Genomic DNA, 23,123 nt, shown 5'->3' on the forward strand with positions numbered 1-23,123 from the left:
CAGTTGTCTCTGGAAGACCTTTCCTCTTTTGGTCAGTGCACCGAAACATAGTCAGTCATGTAAGGTGAGAGAGATGCACAAGTCCAAGGAGGATTTGTGAGTACAGCAAAGTGCTCCTGCTGCACTTATGAGCACGATTGTGGAATTTGCAATGGCTCTATGCTGCTCATATACAAGTTGGCAAATGTGTTTACCAACATATAATGCATGCAAAGCAGGAACAAGGCTCTGTGATATCAATTTATGGTTTGCATAAGTAGTTAGGATGGCGTCCATGTTTTGAGTGTTTGTCACTTGATCATTGCAGCACCAATAGGCAACGTCAGCAAACCTCACTATTGGAGCATTCATATCTAATTCCCTCAAAAGCAATGCTTTTCAACAGACTCACCCGGCACATTCAACAGAAAATCATTAAGTGCTGAGCAATCAAGGTTTACGAAAACAAGTAATGGACATCTATGTGTGATAGTAGCTACTCCGGACAAGTGAGGTAAAGAGAATTGAAGGAGGAGTTCAACAAGTGAATGTGCATATGCTCACCTCCTTTCCCCAATCATGTTTAGAACTGGACCCAAGCTTTATAGACGTGCATGAACAAGTATATTATAATGGAACCGGGGGGGGGGGTGGAAGGAAGTTGACCCCCCAAAAAATTATGGTTTAATCTGGTTGTGATTCTTTTTCTGTATTTTTTTTTTGGCATTTTTGAAAAATCAATAAAATGTTATAATAATAATAAAAGAACGGAACCCAAGCCTGCTCTGAACTTAATCCTGGCACCGTTCCTCCCTTCCGGAGGCAACAACCCGTGTTTTGCCACCTGAGGAGAAATGGGAAGTGCCGCTCTGCCCTGCCACCCACTGCTGCCGCCGCCCACACTGCCACTGCCACTGCCATGTGCCCTGCTACAACCACCACTGGCGGAGAAGAAGCATCATCATCATCAGCGCCAATTTCAGGTGAGATCTCACCCAAAACTGACGTGATCTTGTCCCAAGTCGGCATCAGTAGTGGCGGCGCTTCTCTGCAATGGGGCAGCAAGGTTTCTGTGGGGGTGCCACGTGGGTGACTTCTACCACTTGAGGCAGTGGCCTCACCCTGTCTAATGCCTGGGTCAGCTCTGCTCCCTCCCATTCGCTGTCACAGCCATCTTCTTCCCTTTCTCATCTATCAGGCAGAAGCAATGGAGAAACCTCTCCTGTCGGATCTCCTTTGGGCTGAAGAGAATTGCCTTAGCAGCACCCCAAACACCCTGGTTCCTTGACACTATTACCCTAAAGAGGACAGTAGAAAAATGCTTTGGAAAGAAAATTCCAGATCTATTGCACCTTGGTTATATATTGCAAGCTAATCTTTAGGGTTTTTACAGGGGGTGGGGTGGGGGAGTACATTCCAACTATCTTGGAAGCAGGGCATGGTGATGTTGTGCGTGATAACAGTCAGCATGGAAACAAAATTACAGCTGTAGAAAGTACTGTGTTAGCATTTTTGGCATCCAGTGATGTCAGTGAGAATTAAGTGAGAACATTGTTCTCAGAGAATGTTCCCTTCCATCACACAAGAAAAACAAAGCTTGCCTAATTGTTCCCAATTTACCTTGTTTCCTCAGGAACTCCTTTCTCTGGAACTCAGCTTCAGCCAATACAGCCTTGAATGCTAAAAAATAAAAAAATAGATGAGAGAAAACAGTGAGTTGCTTACTTGCTCAGGTATTCAGAAATGCTTAAATTACATTGTAACCCAGCCTTCCCCAATCTGGTGAGCGGTTGGATTAGATCACAGGTGGAGAGGCTCTAACCACTCAGATATTGTTGGACTCCAGCTCCCATCAGCCTCAGCCAGCATGGGCAGCGATTGGGGGTGATGGGAATTGTAGCCCAAAATGTCCGGCGAGCACCAGGTTTGGGAAGGCCGCTGTAAGCGAAGGCAAATCGGCCAGGGAACCTACCATCACCAATAAGAACTAATGAAGATTGGTTCTTGGCATTCCCATCATGAATCTGCACCGTGTAGGTTCCTTCATTTTCAATAGTGAAGCGGTCCATAACCATCTCAATGATGCCAGTCGAATGGTCACATTTGATCTTATGCGTCTGAAAACAAGGCAGGTCAAAGAGATTATATATGGGGATTATGAGGCTGGGCGGGAAGGGGAGAGGTGGGTGGGGCAACTGGGCTCCTCTGCCTGGTTCTCCCTGCAAGATGGGCCTGCTGCCAAATGTTTGGGAAGTGGGAAGGTGTTCCAGGGGCAGGGAGGGGGCAGAGTAGAGCCAGCCTGGGATTTGCTGGATCCCCAGTTGGTCACACTGCCATTGTACAGCAATGTTGGCCCTGTACAGGAGCCGACTGTCCCTTGCCCACCATCCACTACAGCCTCTGTGAACGGCAGGACTGCAGGTGCAGTTGTGGCCTTGACATTCCGCAAAGCCCTGGTGGCAGGAGGGGGCATTTGCATTGCACCTTAAATCTCTGAATATGATTGGCCGAAGGGTTTTATTTCCACATAAAGACAACGGGAAGCTTAAAAGGCAGTACAAAGCAGAAGTAAATCATTGCTCTAGAAGGCAGAAGAATATCAAGGGGGAAGGACTCCTCTCTCTGCTGTATCTTTCCACAACTGGGTGTTTCCAGTATTGTGTCTTGAAAGCTTTTCTTGCTTCAGAAAACTGGCTCTTTTAATTCTAAATGATCGCTGCTCATCAACATCCTCATAGTCATTTGTATGGTGCTTTAAAGTGTTCAAGAAGAAGAGTTTGGATTTGCTATCCCGCTTTATCACTACCCGAAGGAGTCTCAAAGCAGCTAACAATCTCCTTTCCCTTCCTCCCCCACAACAAACACTCTGTGAAGTGAGTGGGGCTGAGAGACTTCAAAGAAGTGTGACTAGCCCAAGGTCACCCAGCAGCTGCATGTGGAGGAGCGGAGACACGAACCCGGTTCCCCAGATTACGAGTCTACTGCTCTTAACCACTACACCACACTGGCTCTCAAAGTTCTGTTTATGGGTTGGTCATTTGAGGTTGTGTTTTTAGGTTTATATAATAGTTTGAAGAATATACACACACACACACACATGACTTTACAGTACAAGTATATGTTGCCTTAGAAGTTAATTGTATTGCGTTTCATGGGCTTATTCCCAATTATTATTTAGGACTCAGCGGCTTTGTCATGCTGGCCACATGACCTGGAAGCTATACGCTGGCTCCCTCGGCCAATAATGCGAGATGAGCGCGCAACCCCAGAGTCGGTCACGACTGGACCTAATGGTCAGGGGTCCCTTTACCTTTACCTTACATTAGTCAAAAAACCGTGTTTTGGATGCGTTATAAACATGCAACTCCAGATGGCGCTGTAGAGCACAAAACTTTTCTACACAATTTTGCATAGCTTTCTTTTGTTATAACGATTTAATTTATTACTTACTTATAGTGGGGTTTTTATTCTGTGTAGATCTACCCTTATTCCCAGTTATAGCATGTTCCTAGTTCTACAGTTATAGGAATGTAGGCTTGCATAGGATTTTATCACTTTCTCTCTCTCTCTGAAGGACTAGGCAATATGAAATGCTAGTCTTCTTTCCATCAATTTGTAGGGGGGGCACCACTTTTTTGTGGCTTTCTACAATCCATATTGAACATCTTCTATACAAGCTCCATAGGGATTAATACAAAGCATTCAAGAGCACAGATGCACATCTTTTAATATTAATGTACTTTTTGAAGGCAGCGCGCCTGCTGATTCTGCCACATTCTGCTCCCACAACCAAAGGGGTGAAAACAAAAAAAAATTACATTTGCAATAGATCAATATTCAAAACAGAAAACTTAACTGTGTTTCCACTAGACAAAAGGAAACAAAGGTTCGATCTTTTTACTTTATACTTCATTGGAATATATCTATTATTCCCCTTTTATAATCTACAGGGTGTGGGATTAAAACTGCTGCCTAGAACAGCTAATGAATTTAGCCCTCTTTTTTATGTTCCTTCATTTCAAAAAATAAAATCCTTCAAAAGAAAGGCCGAAGGAAGTTGTTCCAATTAGAGCCTCATTGGAAATTATCTATTTTCGGCCAGTGTCAAGAACAAAACTATATTCCTGCTAGTATGATGGTCTATTGAACATGATCAGCAGCTGCAGTGACTGTCTCTGGGCAAGTTTTAGAATATAATTAGGTTTCTAGCTATTGCCATTATGCAGTGAGATGAAGTTCAATGGTTTTATGGCAGTCATAAATACGAGGCTTTTATGTGAATTTCCACAAAAATGTCATCAATCTCCAAATGCAAACGTCACCTGTGGCTTGCTAATGAAAGGTGAAATAATACTACTGTTCCAAAAAAAGGAAAAAAGTAGCTCTGATGCCAGTGCTTTCGTAGCATTGCTAAAAATACAAAAGGCAGGCAAGGAGGGAGAGATGACGCAGGTCTGGAAATAGCCAAAAGAAGAAGCGAAAAAATGGCGGGGGAGGAAGAGGAGGACAGGGGAGGAGGAATAGTCCCTGGAAATTACTGCTAAATAAGGAAGCAAAAAGTGGGCAAAATATAATATTCTAAGTAAAGAACATTTCCCATTTAGAACTGTCTATATATAAACTAGTTAAACCTCCTAAGGAGTTTACAAAAAATGGAAAGAGTTCGCAGAATTGCTGTCTATTGCATAAAGCCTAGGAATGCTTTTTACGTTAGTTGCACCATAAAACCACCGCGGTGCGGAAGAATAGAGGGGATGTGTGTTTCTGCTACTGTGACTCCAACTACAAACCTGTTCAGTTTCAATGGTGTATTGGATGCTGAACACCACAGAAATGGTGTGCGCTTTGTTCAGGGGATGTTAAATCTGCATTATACTCCAAACGGAGGGCAATGGAGGCTGGGGGGGGGGAATAAAAGGGGGTGCTTGTCCTAGAACTGACAAGGAAGAAGTTTTGCTAAAAATGTGGCTGGCTGCTGGGTCACTAATTATATAATGCCAGAAGTAGGTGGGGCCTACTTCCCATATTGTCCTATAAGTGGTGAAAAGCTGCAGGGGCTTCAGAGGCAACAATGATTTCTCTGAATTAAACTGGTGGCTAAAGTTGATGGCAATTTAACACCATTGCTCTGTGCAGTTGCTTAAACAGTTTCCAGTGGGAAGGTACTAAAATCTGTGCTTGGCAGCTTTTAGGGCTGTTTGTCCCTCTCTCTCCAGCAAGTCTGCAGGCTGACTAACACAGAGGGTATGTCACGTGCGAACAAGTAAGTAGAAGCTGGGTGGCCTGAAGGAAGAAAGTCGAGGCACTCCCACAACCTGGCAGGAGGGGATGTCAATGATGTCAGCTGTACTTCCCATGTTTAAACCATTTTCCCCAACAGTCCAAAGAGCGCCAGGAGGGTAAGAGAGAGCCTGCGAGAGAACATTTTGCTTTAGGCCCCCTAGTTTTGCTGCTGAGATAAGGTTCAATGCTGCCTTCCAGATGTCGGTTGATCATCCCATTGATCCTTTATAACCATAAATTTAACCGGCAACACGAAACGTCTAACCTGAGGACCTAATTAGGCCTGTCAGGCTACCCAATTTGGCCCATGAGGCTGTTTTGGCCAAGCTACACCCACCTGATGTCTTGTTATGTCAGGTGTGAGGCAGGTAAATGTGTAGCTTGGCCAAAGGGGTTTTGCAGGCACTACGCACATCACTCGGGAAGACAGGCAAATGAATGCCAGTGTACTGGAAGAAGCAAAGATCACCAGTGTCGAAGCAATGATTCTTCAACATCAACTTTGTTGGACTGGTCATGTTGTGCGGATGCTTGGTTATCGTCTTCCAAAGCAACTGCTCTATTCTGAACTTAAAAATGGAAAGCGTGATGCTGGTGGTCAACAAAAGAGGTTTAAAGACTCACTCAAGGCAAAGCTTTAAAAATGTTGTATAAACACCGACAACTGGGAAACACTGGCCTGCAAGCGCTCCAATTGGAGAACAGTCTTTTCCAAAGGTGTCATGGGCTTTGAAGATACTCGAACTCAGGACGAAGGGGAGAAACATGCTAAAAGGAAGGCACATTTGGCAAACCCTCAGCATGATCAACTCCCGCCCATAAACCCATGTCCTTCACTGTGGAAGGACATGTGGATCCAGAATTGGCCTCCATAGTCACTTATGGACTCACTGTTAAAACCGTATTTATGGAAGACAATCTTACTCAGCTACGAGTGATCACCAAAGCGAAGAAGAAGATTCCACTGACCAGCTGAATCTCTGCATGGGCAAAAATGGGTCACGTGATATCATGCTATCATCATGACATCATGTGATTGAGAGGTAGATGACTTCATTCACATCTCAGGCTTGGCAAATAGGGGGTAGGGGATATATGAATTGGGTTCACCACCAGATCCAGTTTCCTACTCTTGAATCAATCTTCTTCATTTATCACATTGGACTCTCTCACTTGTTAACACTTCACTTGCCAGGTGAAGTGGTTTATAAGGCTATATGTATCTCACAGCTGTACATATGGAGAGATGCCATTAAAAAAGAAAGAAAAAGTCCCTTCACCAGGTCTAAGTACTCGTCCTACAAACAATCTGGCACTACATCTTCCCAGGCATGTACTTACATCACTGTTGACAACTTCACTGTCATTGATTACAAATCTATAGCTGGCAGCAGCTGAAATGCTCTCAGCCTGAAGCCAGAAACGAACTTGGCCATGGTCCAAAATCTCATAGGTTAATTCAGACTTCAGAGGGATTGCTGGAGGGAAAGAGCAGAGCACAAAAGCAAACACATGAAGGACTTTTTTCCCCCTTTCCTTTCTTTTCTGCTTTGGAATAACTTAGCCAAAGATAAGTCCCAGCAGTTTAAAGCTTTTGAGAGGCTTCAGCAACAAACAAGTGATATGTTATGAAAGCTAAATGGAACCCCTCCATGGTATTTGCACAGATGTGTATTAAAGCTGGTTTTGCATGAGTCAGAGCACAAGCTGAAGTGCATATTTATTGCACTATTTAGGGCTTTTAAATACATAATCCAGCAAATATTAGACATATCCAAGCTGAATCCATTCATCCAAATACATTTGCAGTGGTGAAGAAGATCTCTCTTAAACAGAAACTAATATTTGCATTTAATTAATAGAAGGATAAGCAAGCTGCTCTTTTAAAAAAACACTTTTCATTACTTTACTCCAATCAAAGGAGTGTAAATATATTCCTTCTGGGACTGAATATTAGATTCAGAAGTCCTACTTACTTGGATTTCTGATTTCATGGCTTAGTGTCATCAGGCGTTCAAGCTCTGAAATGAAGGACAATTTTCATGTTTTAATTTATTCTGACAGTCAAAATAAATGTTAAGAACAGTATATGACTCCATAAAGCACTAATAATCTTTTTTCCCCAATTCACTGAAGAAGATACCTATGAAAAGTCATCTTTTGCAAATGAAAGAATATGGGAAGAGACAGTTTGAAAAGGGCCCTGACATCTCCTTTCCGAAATCATAGAATTATCAGAGAATTGTAGAGTCGGAAGGGACCACAAGGGTCATCTAGTCCAACCCTCTGCAATATTTTGCCCAATGTGGGGCTCAAACCCACAACCCTAAGATGAGTCTCTCATGCTTTACCAACTGAGCTATCCAGCCCTGGAGCTCTGCTGCCTGTCAGTGTCAAGAATACTGATCTAGATAGACCAATGGTCTGACATGGTTTAAGACAGCTTCCTACGTTTCTAAGTTCAGAATGAAATGTACTAAAAGCAAAAGGTAAAATGTCCAAAACAAGCAGGGCCAGGGGCTGAGTGAGACTGCCACCTTAGGCAGCCGATTTGGAGTGTGATGAAAGGGCAAGAGATTGGTGGTTACTTTAATTTCCAGTGTTGTATTTACTGGCAGGGAAGGGTGCTTATGAGATGTGCCAAAATAACATGACTGCCCTTTGTTAAGATGCACGTTGGGTACAATGCAGAAAGGGCATTTGCAGTTTCACCTCAGGATGAAGTAAAATAAAAAAATTCCTTCAGTAGCACCTTAAAGACCAACTAAGTTTTTATTTTGGTATGAGCTTTCGTGTGCATGCACACTTCTTCAGATACAGTGAAATGGAAGTTTCCAGGCACTTATGTAGAGAAGGGGTGGGGAGGGGTGGGGATGGGGAGGGGGGATCACTCAGAAGGGTGGTGGAAATGGGTGATTGACTGACTGATAGCTGTTGATGACCGCAAACGACTGCAAATGGTTTTGCATGAAAAAGCAAGGGTTGAGATGGCTGAAGATCGCTTATCATGTATAATGAGATAAGAACCCGATATCTCTGTTCAAACCAGGTCCCCACCCCTCCCCACCCCTTCTCTACATAAGTGCCTGGAAACTTCCATTTCACTGTATCTGAAGAAGTGTGCATGCACACGAAAGCTCATACCAAAATAAAAACTTAGTTGGTCTTTAAGGTGCTACTGAAGGAATTTTTTTTATTTTACTTCGATCCAGACCAACACGGCTACCTACCTGTAACCAGACCTCAGGATGAAAATTGTCTTGGGCCAGCCCTAACCCAGCATCTACCTCTCCCCTTTCTCTGCTGAGCTGACCCTGTTCCCTGGTGTCTCCTTTTGAAAGGGTCGCCTTTCAGCGTTTGCAAAAGAGAATGAAAACTGGTGGGCAGGAAATGTTTACAAAGATACACAGCAAATGTCAATAAATCCTCATAGAAATTGTGCAAAAGGCTAGGTTCTACATAGCTGGATACAGAGATTAGCCCTACTTAACACATTAGAATTGCTAATGAGAGCTCGGGAAATGGAACTAATTGCACAATGTGCAAATTTGCAAGTAACAAAGAAAAGGCAAAATTAGCAAGTGAAACATCAAGGAAACCCAACAGATAGTTCTATCTCATTTCTAAAATGTATTACATGCATCTAAGGCCCATTCATTTCCAAGGTTTCCTAGTTTGTGGGGAAACATGGATCCTAGAGCTAGTGGGATAAATGAAATATGACCAATAAAGACTGGGCACCTTAGAATTGTATCCAGAAAAAAGCCTATGAGTCTCGCCTTGCAACCTGAGACATATGCCACATGTTTTATGTGTTACAAGTCTTTTATTACATGTCTTTTATTATGTTTTTATTATCTTTGATTGTCTGTTAAAATCTGTTTGTTTGTTTGTTTTGTTTGTTGGCTAATAAACTGAAACTGAACTTTTGATTTGGATCTGATGCTAACAATAATATTAGTAAATAGTTGTAGTATTGTGGCTCTTGAGTTACTGGTGCTCTTGACGGTGAAGAGTGTCTTCCATCAGCTTAGGCTAGTGACCAAACTACGACCCTATCTGGACAGGGATAACATAGATAGTAATCTATGCTCTGAAAATCTCCAAGTTAAACTATTGCTTTGAAAACAGTTCGGAAGCTTCAGTTAGTGCATAATACAGCTACCCAACTATTGAGAGGTTCATGGTGAACAGATCATACAATGCCAATGTTGTTACAACTACACTGGCTCCCTGTATGCTTATGAGCCCAATTCAAAGTCTTAGCTTTGATCTATAAAGCGGCCACAGAGACCACATAACACCGGTCTTGAAAGACCTACACTGGCTCCTAGTACGTTTCCGAACACAATTCAAAGTGTTGGTGTTGACCCTTAAAGCCCTAAACGGCTTTGGTCGTATACTTGAAGGAGCGTCTCCACCCCCATGGTTCTGCCCAGACACTGAGGTCCAGTGCCAAGGGCCTTCTGGCGATTCCCTCACTGCGAGAAGCCAAGTTACAGGGATCCAGGCAGAGGGCCTTCTCGGTAGTGGCACCCGCCCTGTGGAAAGCCCTCCCACCAGATGTCAAAGAGAAATACAACTACCAGACTTTTAGAAGACATCTGAAGGTAGCCCTGTTTAGGGAAGCTTTTAATGTTTAATAGATTATTGTATTCTAATATTCTGTTGGAAGCTGCCCAGAGTGGCTGGGGAAACCCAGCCAGATGGGAGGGGTATATATAATATATTTTTATTGCTATTGTTATTGTTTATGGCTCAGGACCCCAATATCTTCTGGAATGCTTCTCCACATATAAACCAACGGGACTCTTAGATCATCTTCTGAGGCCCTTTTCAAGGTCGCCTCTCTGAGGGGAGCTCAGAGGGATGTGACAATGGTCTTTTCAGTTGTGGCACCCTATCTGTGGAGTGTTCTCCTCAAGCAAGGTATACCTTTTTTGACATCTTTTTGGCATCAGGATAACATTTTTTCCCAGGCTTTTGAAAGACTGAGATGTGAGATGCTGCTGTTTTGTTCCTAATGTGCTGCCAAGCTTCTTTTGGTTGTTATGGGTTAGTCACCCCCCCCCCGTTTTTATAATATAATGTATTTATATGTATGTTTTAAAATATGTTGTAAGTTGTTTGGAGACCTTAGTGTACCAAGTAACTATCAAGTTAAATAATTAACAATGAAAGTAGTAGTAGAGCTGGAAAATGATATATCACTATTGACTTTTCTATTGTTTAAGCTGTATTTAATTTTATCAAAGGTTTCTTGTTGTTTTTAAAAACCCAAATTCTAGAATCTGAAAATTCAAAAAAATGTCTTTCCTTAAAATGGCTATAAAAGTTTCATGTCCTCTTTGGCATAGAAACAATGAAGGGTGAGATGCATACATTTGATTTGGGGATTAATAAAGTTCCCTGTTTAGCTTTATATAACTCTGCCATGCCCTACAAAGAATACAAGATTATTTTCTTACCTTCTTCATCCATAATAAAACTGGATGAAACACCATCAGTATCGCTAACAGCAACAGCATAGGTTCCCAAATCATCCTTGTCAGGTTTCATAAAATAAAGTTTAGAACTAAAAAATAAAGGACAAAAAAAAGATGGGTCACTACTTGTTTGCTAAAAGTATCCTGATTTTCAAAGACTTCTTTAAAACAACTGTAGAACTTACTGTTCTCCAACTGTTTCAACTTTATATTTATCATGATCTTCTATCTCTTCATAGAATTTACTCCAAGCAAAATGAGAAGCATCTGAAATTTCTTTGCAGTCAAAGGCAAGGTAAATGTTGCCTTCTTCATCCACACCTGCACTGATTTCCTTAGTGTCTGCAATATAGGATTGCCATGAGAAATGCAATTATTAAGGGGATGTATGGGTTCTGTATGGGGGGGGGATGAATGTTGATTCAATTAAGAGAGTCTTAAAGTCTGGAATGTTCCTTTAATTAGTTCAATTTGCTGCTGAAGCCAGAGGGAAGACGCAGCTTACAAACAGAGAGAGCAAACAAGTTTATTTTAAGAGCTTGCAACAGTGGGGAAATGGGGCCATTGCAGAGATATTATTATACCATCTAGCATACCCACACAGTGGAGTTTCAGAGACAGGACAGGGTCAGAATTGGGAGGCAGTTTCAGTGTGCCCATGAAAGTAGAAACAAAACAAAACACCACAGGGCTTCAGCAAGAAGCAAAAATGGCTGTAGGGGTGCACTTTGGGTCTCAGCCATAGGCTTTATAGTCAGATAGCAAAATAAACTCCACATCTACCCCTTCCAGAATTTAAAAAGTTACCCCACGTTGTACATATTTGGGCATTTTAGAAGTACAGTGGTCAATATCATGTCTTCATACCTGGTCTAGCCTGGACCAGCACAGCTTCAGAAACATCTGACGGCTTGCCTACACCAGCATCATTCACTGGACGAATTCGAAATACGTAAGTTCTGCCCTCATGTAATTCGGTGACCTTAAAAAAAATACAGACAATGAAGTGCTTTCAACTAATAGCAAGATGGGGGGGGATATAGACGTGACAACATTCCAAACACCACAGCAAATAACTTTCAAGTACTCTGCTTCCTTGGAGGTGCTTAAGTAGAGGTTGGATGGCAATCTGTCATGGATGCTTTAGTTGAGATTCCTGCATTGCAGGGGGTTCGACGAGATGACCCAAGGGGTCCCTTCCAACTTTAAGATTTTCTACCTTTTGATAACGGTTTGATGTTGGCTTCTCGTTGAATGTGAGCCATTCTTCTCCTTCCTCCTCCTTGTAGTCCACAAAATATCCACTAACAGGGCTGCTGCCAGTGTAAACAGGTGCTTTCCAGAGAATCACAAGGGATGTATCCCTAACCTCACAAAATGTAAGATCGTAGGGAGGGCCTAAAGGAGATGAATCAGAAATGGATGTCAACAAGAGAAATGAGGGAGAAAGTTCAGTTCACATTTAAAGGCAAACTTCACTAATTAGCATTTTTTAACGTATGCATAAAAATGCATACATTGGTGAAAATAACATGCGGAAATGTATTAATTATATTAGGGTGAATTGCTTTGCAAAAATTTATATATCCAAAATGGTAAGTTGATGTCTGTTTTTCACTCTTTGATAGGTTTTTTTGGATGCTTTTGTTTCTATTGCTGTAAACTGCTTTGACATATTCTTAATGATATAGCAGTATACAAATAATTTTATAAATAAATAAAATTACATACAAATGTGTCTATTGAGTGAAATTTGCACTAGCATGCTGCTGAAATTTCATGGGGATTTAAAAAAAAGAATCACAAATTAAGGTGGAAATGTTGAGAACTGAAAATTGGAAGAAAAAAAATTCTCTTAGCAACAAGTTAAAAGAACAGGCCTGGAAGGAGTAGGAGCAAAACCTATTGCTTCCTTCAACATTATTAAATTATGTCGGAATTGGATCCACAGTTCAGCCACAAATCATAGATGGCAAAACTGGAACGGCCATTTCACTGAATGTTCTCTAGGGGGGGGGACCTGAAATTTCCTGACTGTTCAGGAGGAGTTGAAAAGAAGAGCATTTTCCAAACATTTGTCAGAAAACTCTTTTCTGAGAAATGTCAGTCCAGTCCTAATTACCACCTAGAAAACAAGTTCATCCCCTGTTTTCCATGTACAAAAGTGATACATTAGAATTTAAGAGCATAGATTGCTAAATGGAATCTAGTAGTTTCAATCTGAGATAAGAGGCATTTCAGTAGGAAATTCCATGTGTTCAAACTGTGTGTGTGTGTGTGTGTGTGTGCGCGCGCGCGCGCAAATGCTTCCTTTAAATACAGTTTTAATTTATTACTGTTCTGATGTGCCAACCTGCTCCACTGAGTTTAGAACTAACTTTGTCACCGAATACAAATGATTTCATTAACACTTACATTGATTTTACTGTTTCCACATGAATAGCATGCACAAAATGGAAACCAGTTTTTGCCACTGAAGTCCTTCAAGACAGCAAGTAGTGTTTGAATTTCTGTTGCAAAGGGTTTGTATCAATCTGCTTGTGTTTTGTGAGGAAGTACTTTTCATGGTAATGGAAGAACAACAAAAAAGGCATGAAGTGGAAGGCTAGAGAAAAATTCAAGGAATGCAATGATATTTCTCTCGAATCCAGCTATAAGCAGGTGCCTTATTCATGTCTTCCTCTGTTGAGAGGCTGAATCTTTACTTCATGATTTATTTTTCTATAGCTGTCATTGAGAGCTTACCACATTAATATTTATATACCCAAATATTAAAATACTCTCGTATAAAAAGAACCGCAGCAGGTTTGTGCCACAATTTCCCAACGTAATTCAAACTGCTTTCTTCAAATAATGCAGGACAAGGTAGGGCGTATAAAAGCCCACTGTTTCCCTGCTTCTAGATGCATCTATTAAAGACTAAGAGACTAGCCTGAAATTCAAACATGTGCAGAGGCAATAATCCGAAGCGGAAGGTTATAAAAAGGACTCAAAGAAGTAAATAGTGATTCCCTTTTTCTCTCAGTGTGATTATAGTCACTTTCTTGAGATTGGTATCTATTTATGGTCAAAAGCTTGAGGCTGAAGACATATTCCCTTCAAATGAAACAGACAAACAACATCACCTATAAGCTTCTGTTTGCTTTGATTAATTAGAGAGCTGGGCAAGCTATCTGAAGCTCACCTTGAAAGAACGTGGAAAGTTTCCAGGAGTGGAGAGAGGAAAATTTGGGTCATTTTTTGAATACTTTTGTTGTTTTTGTTTCAAATGCAGAAACCCTTGGCAGAATGATCGTTTTCCTGAGCATTTGGGCTCTGATGCTCTGTTAGCCCAAGTGTGAGAAGAATATAGACGGGGAGAGAAAGGAGACCTTGGAACCACTCCTTGCATGCCACCATTGTTGCTGCTTCCCTCACTATTTGACAAATAAGGGAAGGAGTAATGGTGTTTCAGTGGGTAAGAAGGCTTGGGGGGGGGGGTTGAGGGCTGGCAGGGATAGTATGGGGGCATTTTCCCAAGTCCTCAGACTGACTTTGAGAAACAAACTGAGATCTTTTAATTGATTGATTTTTTAAAAAAAGGAAAATAAAGATTGCATATCAATTCTGAGTTCATCTAAAGAAAGATTGGGGCCACCCACCAGTTATTGAACACACTTCTGACAATATTCTCTCCACTGATTAACTAACTGCAGTTGTTTCAGCAAATGGAAGGGAACATAGGTGCCATCTCTAGGGGACCCTGGGTGCCGAGACACCCCCAAAATTTCATTTCCAGGGAATGGAATCATGATTGGCTGTTAACAGCCCACAGGCCTTGTGTCGCTTTCCCCTGACAAACTGTGCAAAACCCTTTCTTATGACAAACTTGAGTACTGTGCTTTAAACTCAAACATATTAAATTACTAATACCATCGTCAAGTGATAGCGTTCGAACTGTCACTCATTTTCAAAAATGCATTCCCTTTATGAATGGCCAAACTACTTACCAGGTTCTGGCATTGTCCAAGCCTCACATTTGAAATGCTCGCTGGGTTCGGATGCCTGCCCTATGCCAGCGATATTTGCGGCAGCAATTTTGAATTCATAGTAGGCATTTTCTGTCAAATCCTCTACCTTTGCAGAACAGTTGACATTAAAAACAAATTTAACGTGGGTAATATTCACACGGCCTTCTTAATAGAAGTAAGACATTCACATTCTTCTCATTTATTTGGAGTTAACTTCCGTAGTGCTTTAAGCTAAATACCCAAGTTAATAAATAAAAAAATAAAAGGGAGGAGAGCTCTTGTTCTGAATGTTTAGCTATTTAAATATGGACAGGTTCCAAAAGAGAAGCGATGGCTGGTCTGTTTAACATAAAATTTCTAATGGAAAACTGTCCTGTGGGACTTTTAATGGTTGTCTTTTTATAACATGAGATTTTGTTGGCAATAGATAACCGATGAAATAAGCTATTGTCCAGAATCATTCATCAAACAGCAACAAGTAACAATAAGATGTAGCTAGAAATCAACCACAGCTCAAACATGCTGGTCAATTCTTCCATCCTCTCTTCTGACTTCCAGGAGAAACGAAGCACAAGGCTGGGCTTATCTATACATGCAAACCAACATTTGCAGTTTGTTTCTCCCAAACCAACATGAGAAATAAGTCGTGAGCAGATCTTAGCTCATGCTGGTGGTTGTTTGGAGTAAAACGGACCCTAGTTGGCATGTACCACTAAGCCAAGACTTCTGACTATGGCTTACTGTTATGTGCAAACAGCATCACAGTCTCATCCTGTTCTGAACTTGTCTTTTCCTTTACGCCAGCATGAATAGAAACATTGTCTCAATGCAAGAGGAAGGGAGGGAAAACCCAGCCAGATGGGCGGGGTATAAATATCATCATCATCATCATCACCATCTCATCCATTGCATGCAACTGCACAATGTGCCCATACAGACAATACGTGCTACTGTTCCTTCTCTTCCAGGCCATATTTTGGAACCTAATTTGTATGGTTTCATCACAGCTAAAATTACATCTTAACAATAAAGTGAAATTAGGTCTAAATACCAAAGTTTGAAAGCAATACTGACCGTGTAAATCCTCTCTTTAACAAGAGAAGAGTTGACTTCATGCCAGTTGTGATGATGTAGCTCTCGTTTGTCTATGTAATAACCCAGAATATTTGACCCACCACTGAATCGTGGAAGCTTCCAGCCAATGGTCATTGAGTGGCCATCACAGTTGAGAAGTGTGAGACCATAAGGAAAGGAGGGGCAGGCTTAAAGAAATCAAGCGCATGAAACATTATTACAACGTCCAAATTGAACAGCTCGCATAATACCAAATTGCTTCTTTTCTACCTATCAGTTGCGTTATGGTGAAATAATGGTTTCAGACTCGGCTAACAAATTTAAGAATACACATAATCCTATGCATGTCTACTCAGAAGCAAGTCTCATAGTGCTCAGTGGGGTCTACTTTAAACACATTATAGGTAAAGAAAGGCTTAACTAAGGCATTATTTCCCATCATCCCTCAACAATACTCTTCCATGTTCGCTTGCGACAGCATTAACATACAACAGCTGGGTTAATCATCTTCCTAATGTCCTAAAGACCCCAAAGATTAGATTGTTCAGAACCTTTTTTATGTTCCTACTCTTCTTCCTGAGCAACTAAATTCCTTTAATGAGCCAAGCTAACAAGGGTTGTCCTATATTGCTGTGACTCCCCACATCCTACTGGAATGTGCCATGCCATTCCTCACATGGAAACTTCTGATAATGTGAAACAGTCCCATGCTATTGGGACATGAAGCAGTGTGCTACATGTTATACAGCACATGACAGAGTCACTGCAGGGAGATGGCTCACTACTTGGATCAGGTAACACATATGCCAGCCCTATGGCACTTGTGAGTACGAAAAGAGTTCTCAGTGTGTTTTTCCTGCTGTTACTGAATCTGGATTCTTACAAAACATCACTTACTGAGGGCTGCTTGTACTGTTATAGGTTCAGACTCCTGAGAATTTTCACTCATTCCCACTGCATTTGCAGCCTTCACACGGAAGACGTATTTCTCTCCTGTTGCTAAGCCATGTACAGCAAATCTGAAAGAAATAGGGATGGAGGCTGTTATAGGGACTGAATGGAAAGATGCATACATGGAGTATATTACATAATGAGAATTCCTGGCCTATATTTGCTTCAAAAGTATGTTCTATGTGAGCAACTTTGGCGCATTGTTGAATATAATTTCAGCAATGTCTCCCTTCAAACGAGTTGGGGAAGATGTACACATTTGATTCTAGCCCTCTTCATAGTTCCTGTGCCCTCAGAAGTTTAGGGGCCGGTGGACCAGGAGAGGACATTCTCTGTGGTAGCCCTTAAATTGTGGAATTCCCATCCTCACAGGATGCATCTGGCACCTTCATTCCAAAGTTTCCATCATATGCCAAAGACAGATCTCTTTGCTTTTGGCACTTGAGGTATTTATATTATAGGATCCACCTTATTCTTCTGATTGTGGAATGTTGAAACAGATTTTAGCATCGTATTTCTATATTCTGCCCTAGGACCTAATGGTTAAAAGGAGGCAATAAATTACAGTGCCCCAGGTGGCGCTGTGGTTAAACCACTGAGCCTAGGGCTTGCTGATCAGAAGGTCGGCGGTTCGAATCCCTGTGACGGGGTGAGCTCCCGTTGCTTGGTCCCAGCTCCTGCCAACCTAGCAGTTCGAAAGCACGTCAAAATGCAAGTAGATAAATAGGAACCGCTACAGCGGGAAGGTAAACGGCGTTTCCATGTGCTGCTCTGGTTTTCCAGCAGCGGCTTTGTCATGCTGGCCACATGACCTGGAAGCTATACGCCGGCTCCCTCGGCCAATAATGCGAGATGAGCGCGCAACCCCAGAGTCGGTCACGACTGGACCTAATGGTCAGGGGTCCCTTTACCTTTACCTAAATTACAGTTAAGTAATAATAAATAAAACAATAGTATTGTATATTCAGTGCTTTTCTTCTAGAAAAATGGTGCTTGAGTACTCCCAGAAAAAGCACTTATGTTGTTGTTGTTGTTGTTGTTGTTGTTGTTGTTGTTGTTTAGTCGTTTAGTCATGTCCAACTCTTTGTGACCCCATGGATCAGAGCATGCCAGGCACTCCTGTCTTCCACTGCCTCTCACAGTTTGGTCAAACTCATGTTGGTAGCTTCGAGAACACTGTCCAACCATATTGTCCTTTGTTGTCCCCTTCTCCTTGTGCCCTCAATCTTTCCCTTCTCATGAGGGAAAGAGTCTTCTCTTCTCATGAGGTGGCCAAAGTACCCTGTTTCTCATATTTTAAGGCATCCCCATAAAATAAGCCATAGCAGGATTTTTAAGCATTCAAGGAATATAAGCCATACCCCGAAAATAAGACATAGTGATAGGAGCAGCAGCAATGCCGGCCGCGGCAGGAGGAGGAGGAAAAAAATAAGACATCCCTTGAAAATAAGCCATAGTGTGTTTTTTTGAGGAAAAAATAAATATAAGACGTGTCTTATAATATGAGAAACACGGTATTGGAGCCTCAGCTTCAGGATTTGTCCTTCCAGTGAGCACTAAGGGCTGATTTCCTTAAGAATGGATAGGTTTGATCTTCTTGCAGTCCATGGGACTCTCTAGAGTCTCCTCCAGCTACCTGGAGAAGGAACTGGCAAACCACTCCAGTATTTTGCCAAGAAAACTCCATGGACAAAGACAACAGGCACTTATATTATTAAGCATCAAATTAATTGGGAAATGAAGAGTTTGGGGTCTAGATAATAATTTCAAGGTAGCTGAAGCTAAGAAGTTCTGAACCTAGTCAATGACTGTTCAAAATTCATGTAAGTTTCTGAAGCTGTTTGACCAAAGGGCAGATTTTTTTAAAAGGAAAGGAAAAGTAATAAATCAAACCATCACAATTCCCTTTACCTGTTATAGTTGATGGGCTTATGGTTACAAGGTTCCCAGTGATTCGATCCTGCCACAGAATAGTCAATGTAGTAGCCAAACAGGTCTTCTTCATGTTTTGGCTTGTCCCACTGGACAACAACTGAGGTTCTTGTGTTTCTGGTTGCCACTATACGTCCCGGAGCAGAAGGAACAACTGTGCCACAAGAAGAGAAGGTTTTGCTCTTGTTTGTAACAATTTGCATATCAACATATATAACCAGCTTGCTCGCCAGCTCTTGGTACACCAACAAATAACAACTTAGCACACAATACCCCAGTTGCTGAACCAACACAATACCAATGCCATACAGCCCAAAGCTAAGCACTTTTCAGTCCTACTAATTTTAATGGGAAAGTGTGATGATGCCAATGTCTGGAAATAATGCGTTCAAGATACCCTCTCAGCTTAATGCCTAGATGTGTTCCAAAGAGAGATTCTTTGTCCTAAAATTTGTACTGTTCTTGGAATTCAAAATGAGACTATGGATGCTTACAGACTCTCTATTTTGGATGGGATTCAATCACATACCAGGAAATTCAGGCTGCATGATTAAAGAAGATTTGGTGCTCTTTCAAAACAAACCTGCTTCCCCAAAATGTTAGACTTTTTGCAGTAAGGAAAGTGATGGGAAAAGACACTGAATAGTGTGGGATAGCACTTGCTTGACTACAAAAAGAATCAGGATGAATGTGCATTAAGTAGCCTGTGTAGTCTAATCTCTCCATTAGCAAATTAGGATACCGGTAAATGCTCCATAAACAGGTTGTCTGGAAATGACCTATGTTGTGTTTACATGCTAATTTTGTGCCTATGCAGTCTTTGCTAATCAGAGTGGATGATCAAACCCAGAAGCCACTGTTGACAAATGCTCAGAAGTTGATTACTATAAACCCCTAACCCCAATGGAATTATCTTTGATTGCTGTACTTCACTAAAACTTTTTAAAACGGGAAACTCATTTGCAGAAGAACATCTTGGCTCCTGAGCAATCAGTTGGCCCAGGAACTTCCAAGATCAAAAAAAAAGCCAGGTAGGTCTCAAAGGCATACAGCATGTAAATGTGACCTTTAAAGATGTTCACGGGGAAAGGTATTTACAGAAATAAGCAAAATCTCAAAAGAGGATATACAATGTAATCCATCCCTAGGTTTATTAACAAACTTCAAAGATACCCAACTTAAATTATGACACAAGGAACTTATTACTGTTCTTTTGGTAGTGGCACACTTGCCACATAAAATGGTAAATGACTTTATCCCCTACACATCTCACAATGGAAACAGAATATATGGACAATTGCTTTATCTGGGAAACTAACTAAGAGGGTATATGCACAGGATGATGTATGTATCTGGTGACTGGTACCAACCAACTAGGCATATAGATTAATGGGGAAATTTGATACACTAGTCTACTGTTTTGAGTGGCTCTGCTTCTACATGGGGAAGACTGAGAGGAAAGGAGCTGCACTATGGCAACAGGTCCCTCCTCCTGAGTAGTGGCTCCCATCAATCTGGTGCCAATCTGCTGTCTCAACATCACTGAAGCTGCCTTCGCTTGACCCACAGAACCCAAGCAGCATTGTGAGAATATGTTTTCATCCCATAAAGGCTGTGTTGGATGAAAAATTTAGGCGTTTTCTCATGCTTATGCATTTGTTATTTTTTATATCTGGCACTTCCTACAATCAGGAGCACAAGTTAGCTAACACTGCCTAAATAAAACAAAGATTCAATAATAAAACCATGGTTAAAACCACAACATCATACTGTTCTCCTGACTTGGTTGAAAATAGAGAGAAGCAGAATTCACTCATCATAAATCATGTGCTTATTTCTTTTCCCTTGAAACTTTAACTGTGCTTAACTGTAGCTGAATCCTGCCCCACAAGCATTGCAATGATTTTACTCTAGTTCGGTAGACAGAAACACCGATACAAATATACAAATGCTAAACAGCAATGCTGATTAAATTAACCTGATGTTGTATAACTCTCATCTTGAAAAGGTGAGATAGATAGACATCTCTCTCTGTGTGTGTGTTACTATAAGATAGAAGTCAGAACTCAATTTCTATGTCTTATCAGAAGAATATAATTTGAAGAGCTCTAGTTGCTAGGCAATATCCGGTCCATGGGCATGACTATGGATTTTGGTTGGGAGAATGATGAGTTGCCTCACAGATTCACAATCACCTTTTAAATTTTGCCACATACCTGTACATGGTATGCACATTCTTGAACTTGCTAGTAGAACATTCTACTTTTCAGCGCCAACAGCACCCCAATATCACTTTTTGTTAATGTTTTAAAACCAACCTACCAATGGCCTCTTGCGCTTGAATAGGAGGTGTTATTTCAGAAGGATCGCTGAGCCCATGCTTGTTTGCTGACAAAACTCGGAAAACATATGATTTCCCTTCAGCAAGGTCAAACACTGCATAGCGGGGAGATCTCACAGCCACTTGAGCGTTGACCCTCTGCCAGCTTCCACTGCCAACCACGGACTATTCGAAAATAAATAAATGAGTGTGATTATCACTACTTTCTAAAGGTTGTAGAAAAAGGTCCTTGAAATGCTTAGATCACTAAACCATCGGCACAAATCTTTATTGTTTCCAGATAGTCAGCTGCCAATTATCCCATTCATTATCTGTCTAATATGGGATCACTAATCATGGATTCATGCCAAATAGATCATAATGTGAGCCTTTTCTTTTACCTTGCAGTAGCTTGTCTGAAGTCTGTCATCAATAAGAGAATTATAAAAGCAGAGATATTTTGTTTTTGTGTGTGTGTGTGTGTGAATAATAATAATCATCATCTTAAAACAGATGCTCCTCAAACAGGATTATTGTTTCCCAGAGTCTGGAAATTGTTTGCAGCAATCCGAGAATGGACTACTTTTGTGATCATTGCTCAATCCTGATAACGGTGGTATTGCTACTGTCTTACTGTACTTGTGATTATTGAGAATTAAGTAGGTTTATGCACATCCCTTGAAGTAAGCCCAGCTGAACTCAATAGAGATTACTTCTGAGTAAATATATATAAAAGCTTGCGTTGCTAGTCACCTGAACTGGTTTTTTCCTATTGCACTTAGTATTGTGCCATAAGGGGATCCTCTTTCTCCTGAGTATGTTAACTGAAAATAGGCCAGCAGGCACCAAACCTTGCCAAGAAAATGAATTGGTGGGTTTTCCTTTGGGAAGCAGAAACACTCCGGATAAGTGGTTAGTCAAGGCACTTTCCATCCTCACAAACTCTTTCTAACAGGAAGGCTAAGGTTTCACTGTTTCTCAGTGGTACATCAAATACAACTCTCACTTGTACTCAATCTAGACCAGGCCAACCAAGCCCTGAAAGAGCAATTTATATTGAATGCCTTGTGTTTATCTGTTGCCCACGATAAAAAAAATCAAAGTAACAAAACATTATATTTTTCCGGTCTTTTTCATCTTCCTCTTGCCTGGACTAGTTTGCTAATTCTATTGTTTTGCTTGCTGAAACTGGGAAAACTATCTGAAACGAAATGGTATGTGGCCATGAAATGCCTTACAGCTGAATGCAACTATACGACACAGTACCTTCTCAATGAAATATGATAATGGCTCTTTGCCACGGGGAACAGGTGGATCCCAGCTGAGTACGACATATGTTTTGCTGGTTTCTGAAGCGTGTACATTGGTGGGAGGTCCTGGAATCTTAACATCGCCTAGAGGAGCAATAAACTCAGTAAGTGTTAAATGCCAGATTAACCTCCCAGGTCAGCGCTTATTTGAGAGCTTGTCTTCCTGAACTCCCTTGGTAGAGTGCATTGCTTGGCTATTAAGGGCTATAGTATCAGCTTTACAGTTTATTAAAGTTCCTTCATTTCTATTTTAAGACACCCAAGCAAGCCAATTAAAAGGGAAGGATTGATTTTTTCACAGGCAATGTTAAAAAAAAAAACCCACAAAAATCTGAAGAGGGAACAAAAAAATAATCCATGTGTATTCGTCTCACAAGATCTTTGTTCTACTTTGATCATGTTTGAATCACTTTAATCTGCTGTACTAAATGGCTTGATAAAGTCTTCATGCTTTATGCAGATGTGAGGCAGAGCTGATCAAAGACAGGAGCCCAAAAGCTTCCGCCCCTGAAAAATGAGCAAGGAGGAAAATTCGCATGAAAGATCACAGCAATTAAGTATAAAACAGTGCAGGTAAAGCACGAGGGGAAAGCATCACGGAATAAATCTCTCTTCTACACCAGGAATGATAACGAGAACCAATGACACATACAGCATAGGAATGGAGAAATGAGTCTCCAACCACCTTTGCCCTCAAATTCCCAACAGGCAACAATCCAAGACTTCCTAATTTGGGAAAAATTGAGAGACGACAGAGATCAGAGTGGCTGCCCACGCT

At 41.3% G+C, this 23,123-nt stretch overlaps 1 protein-coding gene across 2 annotated transcripts in view; it reads right to left on the reverse strand.

Annotated features, from left to right (window-relative positions):
• MYOM2 (myomesin 2) overlaps positions 1-23,123 on the reverse strand; it is a 79,981-nt gene that overhangs the window by 16,475 nt on the left and 40,383 nt on the right. For both annotated transcript variants that reach the window (XM_088665665.1, XM_088665667.1), the window contains exons 14-27: positions 22,302-22,429; positions 21,038-21,221; positions 18,695-18,869; positions 16,730-16,851; positions 15,833-16,020; positions 14,738-14,864; positions 11,968-12,146; positions 11,616-11,730; positions 10,934-11,090; positions 10,731-10,837; positions 7,239-7,283; positions 6,604-6,740; positions 1,952-2,096; positions 1,600-1,659 (exon numbers count right to left, since the gene is read on the reverse strand). In XM_088665665.1, the coding sequence (XP_088521791.1) occupies positions 1,600-1,659; positions 1,952-2,096; positions 6,604-6,740; positions 7,239-7,283; positions 10,731-10,837; positions 10,934-11,090; positions 11,616-11,730; positions 11,968-12,146; positions 14,738-14,864; positions 15,833-16,020; positions 16,730-16,851; positions 18,695-18,869; positions 21,038-21,221; positions 22,302-22,429 (1,869 nt within the window). The remainder of the gene's footprint in view (positions 1-1,599; positions 1,660-1,951; positions 2,097-6,603; positions 6,741-7,238; positions 7,284-10,730; positions 10,838-10,933; positions 11,091-11,615; positions 11,731-11,967; positions 12,147-14,737; positions 14,865-15,832; positions 16,021-16,729; positions 16,852-18,694; positions 18,870-21,037; positions 21,222-22,301; positions 22,430-23,123) is intronic.

Source organism: Zootoca vivipara, chromosome 3 (assembly GCF_965207765.1).
Source record: "Zootoca vivipara chromosome 3, rZooViv2.hap1.1, whole genome shotgun sequence".
Classification (NCBI taxonomy): Eukaryota; Metazoa; Chordata; class Lepidosauria; order Squamata; family Lacertidae; genus Zootoca; species Zootoca vivipara.